Source organism: Sander lucioperca, chromosome 7, assembly GCF_008315115.2.
Source record: "Sander lucioperca isolate FBNREF2018 chromosome 7, SLUC_FBN_1.2, whole genome shotgun sequence".
Lineage (NCBI taxonomy): Eukaryota > Metazoa > Chordata > Actinopteri > Perciformes > Percidae > Sander > Sander lucioperca.
The window spans coordinates 21,256,285-21,266,902 of record NC_050179.1 but is presented as its reverse complement, the minus strand read 5'-3'; the positions used below and the strand labels follow the sequence as shown (position 1 = coordinate 21,266,902).

At 42.8% G+C, this 10,618-nt stretch overlaps 1 protein-coding gene across 1 annotated transcript in view; it reads left to right on the top strand.

Annotated features, from left to right (window-relative positions):
* Nucleotides 1-2,761: 2,761 nt before the first annotated feature.
* Nucleotides 2,762-10,618, top strand: part of LOC116060820 (BTB/POZ domain-containing protein kctd15-like) — an 8,355-nt gene continuing 498 nt past the window's right edge. The window contains exons 1-4 of the mRNA XM_031314570.2: nucleotides 2,762-3,212; nucleotides 7,072-7,250; nucleotides 7,553-7,697; nucleotides 8,113-8,415. Coding sequence (XP_031170430.1) covers nucleotides 3,186-3,212; nucleotides 7,072-7,250; nucleotides 7,553-7,697; nucleotides 8,113-8,415 — 654 coding nt within the window. The 5' untranslated portion in view covers nucleotides 2,762-3,185. The remainder of the gene's footprint in view (nucleotides 3,213-7,071; nucleotides 7,251-7,552; nucleotides 7,698-8,112; nucleotides 8,416-10,618) is intronic.

The window sequence follows — 10,618 nt, the reverse complement described above, 5'->3', positions numbered from 1 at the left end:
AAGAGTCATAAAGTCATAAAACGTCATAGTATAGTACGTCAAAAAAAGTCATAAAAGTATATTTAAATATGTATTTATTTAACACTGGTGCTTCAGAGCCTCGTCCTCTGAACACCACAGGATGGCGCTAACACACAAGCTGCAAGAAGGAAGTTACACTGCCCCTCTAAACTCAGAAGAGAGCCTTAAGAATTGTAACTAAAACCTCTTATAGAGCACCAACTAATCCACTTTTCATCAAACTAAAAGCAATAAAATGCAAAGATATTGTTGACTTTAAAACTGCTCAAATCATGTACAAAGAATATAACCAACAGCTATTAGACCGTATCCAAGGCTGGTTTCAGATGAGAGAGAGCAAACATCACTTAACAGGAACTTTAGTATTTCAAAAGAAACGTATAAGAACAAATGCTAAATATCACTGAATCACAACCAAAGAAGTACATTTATGAACAGCTGCAGTGAAGAGATGAAATCATGTCCAACCATGAGTCATTTTAGGAGAATATTTAAAATGAATGGATATCAAAAAAGGACTCGAGGTGATAGTATTGTGTACTGACTGTATGGTTCCTGGGCTTATAGATTATGTCTAGTTTGGGTGGGTTATTATTCAGTTTGATGTAGATAGAAGGAAACGAAGTTGATAGATGGAAAAGAAAAAATGTGTAAATGTGTATGCATGTGTGTCTATGTGTATGTATGTATGTATGTATGCATGTGTGTCTATGTGTATCCATGTGTGTCTATGTCTAACACCCACCACTGCAAACTCAGTTGGCTGGCCCTCGTTACACACTCGACGCCTAACCCACTGGTACCAACTCATTTACAAGTCCGTGCTAGGCAAAGCCCCGCTGCACCTACGCTCACTGGTCACCATAGCTTCACCCACCCGCAGCCTTCCCTCAAGCAGTTACATCTCCTTGGTCACTCCAAAAGCCGACACCTCCTTTGGCTGCTACTCCTTCCAGTTCTCAGCTGCTAATGACTGGAATGAACTACAAAAAACCCTGAAACTTAAAACCCTTATCCCACTAACTGCCTTCAAAGCACATCTGTCCATGCTCCTGTCCGATCACTGTACGGGCTAACTGTTCCCCGTCTTTTACCTACTGTTTTTGCACACCCTTGCTCCATTATCTCTGTCACGCCCCACTGCATAGTTGCACAGATGCACATCCACACCTGCATTGCTATCATATTTGTTTATGCTATGTTACACTATTCACCTGCCCTAGTATCCTCAACCATTATTTCTTCCCACCTTTGTTGCCACACAATTTTTGCACATCTACTGATCTACTTCGCTATCTAGTCCACAATCTGCACTAACTGTATATTGACTATATTGACTCTTTACTACATTTCAGCATTTATATGGTCTGTCTATTCTTGTATACTGTGTAATTACTGATCTTCATAACACACACACACACACACACACACACACACACACACACACACACACACAGACACACACACACACACATACACACACACACACACACACACACACACACACACACACACACACACACACACACACACACACACACACACAACTGTGTTTATATGCTCAGTCCAAGATAGATTATCTAGAACTAAACCCAGCAATTTAGCTTTGTCAAGCTGTTGGATAGGTTCACCAGATATACATAAATCCAATGTGGGTTTGGAAGCCAATTTATGTCGTGATCCAAAGACAATACCTTTGGTTTTTGATATATTTAAGACTAGTTTATTTGTTTTGATCCAATCATGAATAACTTTCAATTCACTAGACATAACTTGATTTACTTCATGACATGTGGTAGCAGCAAAATATAACGTGCAATCATCTGCATACATTATTAAACCAGCATTTCTCACAGTATAAGACAAGTCATTAATAAGAAATGAAAACAGAAGTGGACCCAAACAACTCTGTTGAGGTAAACCACATTGAACTACTGCTATTTGATAGACTACCATTATAAAGACCTTCTGTGTTCTAGAGGAAAGATAAGTCATCATCAAGGTGGTTGCAGGATGGGCTAAAACCATAACATCTCAGCTTCTCTATTCATCTCTATTCTAATCATCGGTTTCCTTTAGCCAATGATCAGTCAGAAGTGGAGTTACTTTTTTTATAAGCTGATATTCAATTGTCAAGCAATCTTGTATCTGAACATGAATAATCTTCTCCATGATCTTGCTGAGCGCAGGGAGAATGCTTATCGGTCTGCTATTAGGCCCATTAAAAGGTAACTTGTTATCCTTAATCAATGTTTCCCTCCTTCCACAGTTAGGGTTAGGGTTACCTACTAAACCCACTAAACCTAACAGCCTGTTGTCTATATATATATACAAAAAATGTATATATATATATATATATATATATATATATATATATATATATATATATATATATATAGTATATGTATAAAAATGGAAAGTTCACTTTCATAGCTAGGAATAGCTTACAAACACATAATAGACAAAATAACAGGGTATTATGATGGCTTGATGTAGGATAGTTTGTGCTCCCACACACACACACACACACACACACACACACACACACACACACACACACACACACACACACACACACACAGTAGCAGTTGAGTTTGTGCAGCACCTCTTTCATTAAGAAATGATAAAACTGAACTAGAATAACAGAGTCAGATGTAATGGCGCCTTCAGACACCAGAGGGACACAAATAGTTACAAAATCAAACGGGTCTGTGCGCGCTCCCCTCCGGCGCACATCTCCATCTCGCAGCGCGCACTAATTGAAATGGCGCGTGTGTCCTCGGGCGGCTGCAGCGCGAGCGGCATCATGCGTGACGACACACGTCATTGGGCTCCGGAGCCACGGGGATGGTTGATGTTACTGAAATATTAGAGACAGAAAAAGAGAGAGCGCAGCGACATTGAGTTCTTCTTAAAATTAATTTAAGGGTTTAAGGATTTCTGATTTCCTCTGCTCGGTTTGACAGCTGGAGAGAAGGAACAAGCCGCGCGCCTTATTGAAGCCTAATCCCGCCCCGGGGGTCTGAAGAGCCGGGGGCAACTTTAGGAACCAGCCCTCCTCTTTATTCTGTCGGAGGAGACCCGGGCAGCTTCGTTCAGCTCCTTCTGAACCGGTATCTTCACATTTTAGAGCCCGGGAACGGAGCAGACGCACGCCTGTCTCCATGTCTTCTGTGTCGGTATCTTCTCAGGTAAGAACACGCTATGTCAACTATTACGAGGTAGAAAATCCTGAAAATCCCCATTCCATTCCCCGGGGTTTCGACTGAGAACGATATGCGCTGTGTTACCGAATTCCATTTAAAATATGACTGTTTTAAGTCTTCGTTGGTATTGGCACACTCATATATGACAGATACCGAAACGCTCGGTATGTGTTGTGATTGTATGAAACAGTGTTTAATTCGGCATACACCAAGTGTTCAGAAGCAGAAGGTTTTTCAACAAAACTTGAACTTTTCCTGCTGGCTCGCCTGTTTTTCCGTCTCTCTTTACTCCTCAAACACGCTGTGTTGAGCGGTATGTAGATCCGATGTGACTCTGTGGTAAACGTAGATAAATATCCAAAATAAGTTTTAGTTTACAGACATTTCATAACCCGAATGAAGCAGAAGGCCGTACACTACAGAGAAAAGCTGTCAAATCAGGGCAAGGTGAAGCTTATCGTCTGCCACTTAGCAAGGCCGCTTTAAATGTTGTTTCGTTAAGGGAGTCTGGCGTGTCGTGGCGTTTCCAAACCAGCGAGAGCTATTTTTCCACACACACGCTGAAGCAGGTCGATCCAATTAAAGTATGAACAAGTCTGTTGACTTTCACCATCAGCTGTGTATTTACAAACCCGTCAATCAAAGTGAGTCTCTTGTCTCTTGATTTATTTAACATTTCTTTGTTGACCTTTTGGATTCCAGATTGGACCTTTAAAGACCCTGAAGTTATGAACATGATTATACCGTGTGTCTGTCTGTAATCAGCACAGACGTGCACTCTGTTATTTCCTGAGTCTGGTGGAGCAGAAGAGGACAGACAGACAGGTTAGACAGGCAGACAGACAGACAGACAGACAGACACACAGTCAGACAGACAGACAGACAGGGAGCAGTGTTTGTCAGTTTGTCCCGGGGTGATGTATCGGCCTCGGGGCAGAGACTGAAAGCTGCAGCAGCCTCCTGTTCACCTTTCATGCTCCACAGCTCTTCTTTACAATCCAGAGGGGGGGGAGAGAGTCAAGTAATCCCCCCCTCAGGTCATCACCATCCTCTGTTTCTTCAGGACGCTATACTGCCCTCCATGAATACCATCTTTCCTGCACTGGTCCTGGTTTTTAGTGGCTCTGAACTGTCTCTGGCTAAATGCTAAAGAGGGAAAGTTCCAGATTTCCACCCTGGTGAAGCGAGTCGAACGTTGAAATAAAGTGACATAAACTTAGATTTTTTTTTGAAAAAAAACCCACTTTTTTTCAAGTTGTTGTCACTGTTGGAAATGAGACAGAAAGCATCTTTAAAGGGGTGATGTAATGATTATATAGGGTATCTCACTCTGTTCATTATATGATATAATGATTATATAGGGTATCTCACTCTGTTCATTATAGGGTGATATAATGATTATATAGGGTATCTCACTCTGTTCCTTATAGGGTGATATAATGATTATATAGGGTATCTCACTCTGTTCATTATAGGGTGATATAATGATTATTTAGGGTATCTCACTATGTTCCTTAAGGTCTCCTAATAGGGTATGTAACATTGGTTGGGCTGAAAATGGCCCAGGTGCTGTTCTATGGGCTGCCCTGTGGAATAACCCTGAATGAAATGAGAGGTTTTCTCCCTTATATGGTCTGCTCATGAATATTTAGATGAGCTGCGCGCTGATTGGTTTGAGCGAACCACATACACATACATTGGAGACGAGACAGCAGGTCTCATATTTCAGACATTGCAATGTTATACATTGTTCGTCTGCTATTTCGTTATTAAATTCACTTCTGAGACTTTTTTATGCGAGAAATCACCTATGTAAAGCTCAAATATGGGCTGTTTTCTGAAGATTTATGGCTAATTGCAAATTTGGTAAGACGTGTCGGACTTCAGGAGGTCCACACAGTCTGATGAGACAGCGACAGCCCGCTGGGCTCCATACCCAGGAGAAAGTCACCGTTTCTGGGTTACTGGACTACCAAATGCCGGCGGCCCGCGGGGCTCCTAGCTGATCTCAGATCAGTGGTGTAGTCTATGTAAATTTTGGGGTGTGACAAAGTTACAGACTAGAGCCAAATAAGGTACAGCCACCTGAGTTGACGTCAACTTTTAGCTTTGTTGAGATTCACCCGTTTACAGCGGTAGTTTCCAATTGTGAGATTTGCAGAGGAAAGAGGTGTCAGTGGGACTTTGAGCTTCTATGTATGTCCTATTTACCCTCCAAACTGTCCTTATTACACTAGGACAAGGTAACATCGGTTTTGCATTCTATCACCCCTTTAAGGAGCTTCAGCTTTGGCTTCACTTTTCACACCGAGAAGTTACTGCTCAGGTGGGTTTCCAGTAGGGCTGCACAATTAATCGCAATTTTATTGAAATCGCAATATGGACCAGTGCAATATTTCTTAAAGGCAAAATATGTGTCAAACCGTTCTGAATGAAGTATGTGGTGCAGTGTAACACTTATCAGTTCAATTTTCTAAGCACAAAGACATTTGTAAAAACAGAAAAATGGGTTCAAATATCCAATTTTTCATTTTTTTCCACCTTGACAAATTAAAAAATTTGATCTTTAAACAGTTTTTCCAATTTTCTGTTTTTATTCAGAGGATCAGAAATTTAGAAAATTACAAAATTGCGTCTGAGCTCCAATTATTCAATACTGCCATGGTATACACTACAGGCCCAGACGCAATTTTGTAATTTTCTAAATTTCTGATGAATGAATGAATAGAGACATCTTTGTGGGGAGGCCTCTAGCTCAGCCAGTGACAGCGTGCGCCCCATGTAGGCTGAGTCCTTTGCAGCGGCGCGGGTTTGAATCCGACCTGCGGCCCTTTGCTGCGTGTCACCCCCCCTCTCTCTCCTCCCTTTCCTGTCTATCCACTGTCACTATCTAATAAAGGGAAAAGCCCCCAAAAAATAATCTTAAAAAATAAATAAAAACCAAATAATCTTTGTTTGGTATAGATCCTCGCAACAATCATACTATAATCGTTTTCATTTTAATATTTTTCACTTAAAATGAGAATAATGACACAAAAACGATCATCATTCCCTCCAATATCGTGAATCATATCACACACACACACACACACACACACACACACACACACACACACACACACACACACACAGAAGTTACTGCTCAGGTGTGTTTCCAGATGTTTCCTGTCCCAGAAGCTCCTCTGAACTGTCTCTGGCTAACCCTTAAAGGGGGAATGTTTTTGAATTTTAAAATAAAAGCATCACATTTTTTTCCCTTTTTGAAGGTGTTTGAAGTGTTGTTACCTGTTGTTACCTGATGTTACCTGTTGTTACCTGATGTTACCTGACGTTACCTGATGTTACCTGACGTTACCTGATGTTACCTGACGTTACCTGATGTTACCTGACGTTACCTGTTGTTACCTGATGTTACCTGATGTTACCTGACGTTACCTGACGTTACCTGACGTTACCTGTTGTTACCTGATGTTACCTGATGTTACCTGACGTTACCTGATGTTACCTGACGTTACCTGACGTTACCTGACGTTACCTGACGTTACCTGTTGTTACCTGACGTTACCTGTTGTTACCTGATGTTACCTGATGTTACCTGATGTTACCTGACGTTACCTGATGTTACCTGACGTTACCTGTTGTTACCTGATGTTACCTGACGTTACCTGATGTTACCTGACGTTACCTGACGTTACCTGATGTTACCTGACGTTACCTGACGTTACCTGACGTTACCTGATGTTACCTGATGTTACCTGTTGTTACCTGACGTTACCTGTTGTTACCTGATGTTACCTGACGTTACCTGATGTTACCTGACGTTACCTGTTGTTACCTGTCCCAGGAGGGGCGGAGCATGTCCCGGATGTCTCTGAGCCGTTCCCCCGTGTCCCCCCTGACCCCCCCTCAGGGCATCCCGTCCGCCGCCCAGCTGACCAAGGCCAACGCCCCCGTGCACATTGACGTGGGGGGGCACATGTACACCAGCAGCTTGGCCACGCTCACCAAGTACCCTGAGTCCAGGTAACACCCCCCCAACGTAGTAACAGTCTCATAAGGTATCTGTCTAATTAAACTAATGCAATATGTATTTTAATTAATTAATTACTCTAAATGTGTCTGTGTGTCTGTGTGTGTGTCTGTGTGTGTCTCTGTCTGTGTGTGTGTGTGTGTGTGTGTGTGTGTGTGTGTCTCTGTCTGTGTGTGTGTGTGTCTCTGTCTGTGTGTGTGTGTCTCTGTGTGTGTGTGTGTGTGTCTCTGTGTGTGTGTGTGTGTGTGTGTGTGTGTGTGTGTGCGTGTGTGTGTGTGTCTCTGTGTCTCTGCAGGATTGGGCGTCTGTTTAACGGCACGGAGCCCATCGTGTTGGACAGTCTGAAGCAGCACTACTTCATTGACAGAGACGGAGACATCTTCCGCTACATCCTCAGCTTCCTCCGCACCTGCAAGCTGCTGCTGCCTGAAGACTTCCAGGTAACAGAGAGGGGAACCTGTCTGTCTCTAACCTGTCTGTCTGTCTCCTAACCTGTTTGTCTGTAACCTGTCTGTCTGTCTCTAACCTGTCTGTCTGTCTCTAACCTGTCTGTCTGTAACCTGTCTGTCTGTCTATAACCTGTCTGTCTGTAACCTGTCTGTCTGTCTGTAACCTGTCTGTCTGTCTCTAACCTGTCTGTCTCTAACCTGTCTGTCTGTAACCTGTCTGTCTCTAACCTGTCTGTCTGTCTGTCTGTCTGTAACCTGTCTGTCTCTAACCTGTCTGTCTGTCTGTAACCTGTCTGTCTGTAACCTGTCTGTCTGTCTGTAACCTGTCTGTCTCTAACCTGTCTGTCTGTAACCTGTCTGTCTGTCTGTAACCTGTCTGTCTCTAACCTGTCTGTCTCTCCTCCAGGACTTCCGGCAGCTGTACGAGGAGGCTCGTTTCTACCAGCTGGCTCCGATGCTCGGGGAGTTGGATCGCTGGCAGGCGGAGCGCGAGGCGCGCCGGGCGCCGCCCTGCGAGTGTCTGGTGGTGCGCGTGGCGCCTGATCTGGGCGAGAGGATCGCGCTGAGCGGAGAGAAAGTCCTGATCGAGGAGATCTTCCCCGAGACCGGAGACGTCATGTGCAACTCGCTCAACGCCGGCTGGAACCAGGACCCCACGCATGTCATCCGCTTCCCGCTCAACGGGTACTGCCACCTCAACTCAGTACAGGTCAGTACACACAGAGCACACACAAAGTACACACACACTACACACTATACTGCCACCTCAACTCAATACAGGTCAGTACACACAGAGTACACACAGAGTACACACACACCTGCCACCTCAACTCAATACAGGTCAGTACACACAGAGTACACACACTACACACTATACTGCCACCTCAACTCAGTACAGGTCAGTACACTATGGATGGATGGATGGATAGATAGATAGATAGATAGATAGATAGATAGATAGATAGATAGATAGATAGATTTTTATTGATCCCAAAAAATGGGAAATAACGGTGTTGCAGCAGCAAAATATCAGACACACAGCACACATACAGAGTAAACATTAAATAATAGGAAACAATATACATTAAATAATAATAGAATACTACACTAGCAATATTTAAAATATATACAATTTGGAAACTGTTTCAATAGTAATGATAGGATGTAGATCAACCTATTGTGTAAGGTTGGTCAAGGTGCATTCAGTGCAGTTGTGATGTCGATGAGTCTTATCTCACACTCAGTGATGAAGTGTTAAAAAGTTTTATTGCCAGTGGTAGGAATGATTTCCTGTAGCGGTCCGTCGGACATCGAAGCTGAATCGAATTTACTCAGTATGTGTCAGACTATATGTTGATCTATAAGGGATTAGATGTTGTTTTAAATAAGGAGGATAGTTAAAGAAAATGTATTTAAAGATAAACTGCCGCCAGTGAGAATGCCTTCTAGATTCAGGAGTTAACCAATGAAGCGACTCATGATGGGTTCTATAAGGCACCTCAGCACGCACGCACGCACGCACGCACGCACGCACGCACGCACGCGCGCACACACACACACACACACACATACACACACACACACACACACAGACACACACACACACACACACACACACACACACACAGACACACACACACACACACACACACACACACACACACACACACACACACACACACAGATCGACAGAGACTGTTATAGGGATAAGATTAGTTTCAGAGGTATTCTGATAGATAACATCTGCATAATCTAATATTAGTAATAGAAGCTGTGAGATGATCCTTTTCCTAACCTGTAGTGTAACACAGCTGATAGAACGATATAATGTTCTCAGACTACAGTTTATTTTCTTAACTGAATTAATATGCGGTTTAAAAGAAAGCTGAGAGTCAAGCAAGAGACCAAGATATTTAAATTCCTCCACTTTCTCAAGTGTCATTCCATCCAAGAAGCGAATTGAACTGTTATTAACTGTTATTAACTGTTATTAACTGTTATTAACTGTTATTAACTGTTATTAACAGTTAATTAACTGGGTGAAGAGAATTAAATGTAGTGCCGAACAACATGGTATATGATTTCTTCTTATTAAAGCGTAACTCTCGCCAAAATGCAACCTAGGGTCTTTTTGTAAATGTACCCGAGTCAAACTTTAGTTTAAAAGCATATTTAGGACGGAATCGCCACTTTTAAGATTTACCGTATTTTCGTTTTTCGGTCAAATGGTCTTTTGAATGGGAGAGCTAGGGACACTTTGATGCTAGCCTCAAAATATCTATTTTTAAACCACTAAGAAGGCTCGACACAACATGAGACTTTGCTCCAAGTATCACCAGGAGCTCTACACCTTAACTCCACCGGTGACCAAGATATACTATAACCAGGAGCTCTACACCTTAACTCCACCGGTGACCAAGATATACTATAACCAGGAGCTCTACACCTTAACCAAAGACTTGACAACATTGTTAGTGTTCAGAATTTACTAAAAAGAAAGTTTTAACAACTCACCGTAGGTCTTGTTGTTTCCGGCCGCAGCCATTTCATCAGTCAAAAACAATCGATTTCCGAATGCAACATAACAGGGAGGAGAGTAAAGATGGAGAGCTCCTAAAGCTTAGTTCCATATAAATGCACGGATTATTCGTTGTTTTGTCGTTAGTGAAACACAAAATTGACCTCGTAGTTGAAAAAGGAGCCTCACATGGAGTCCGCTCATTCACATTCGGATATTGACTGGTTTTGACTGCCGAGGTGGAGACCTGTCTGTCCGTCTCTCTAACCTGTCTGTGTCTCTAACCTGTCTGTGTCTCTGACCTGTCTGTCTCTCTAACCTGTCTGTGTCTCTGACCTGTCTGTGTCTCTGACCTGTCTGTCTCTCTGACCTGTCTGTCTCTCTGACCTGTCCG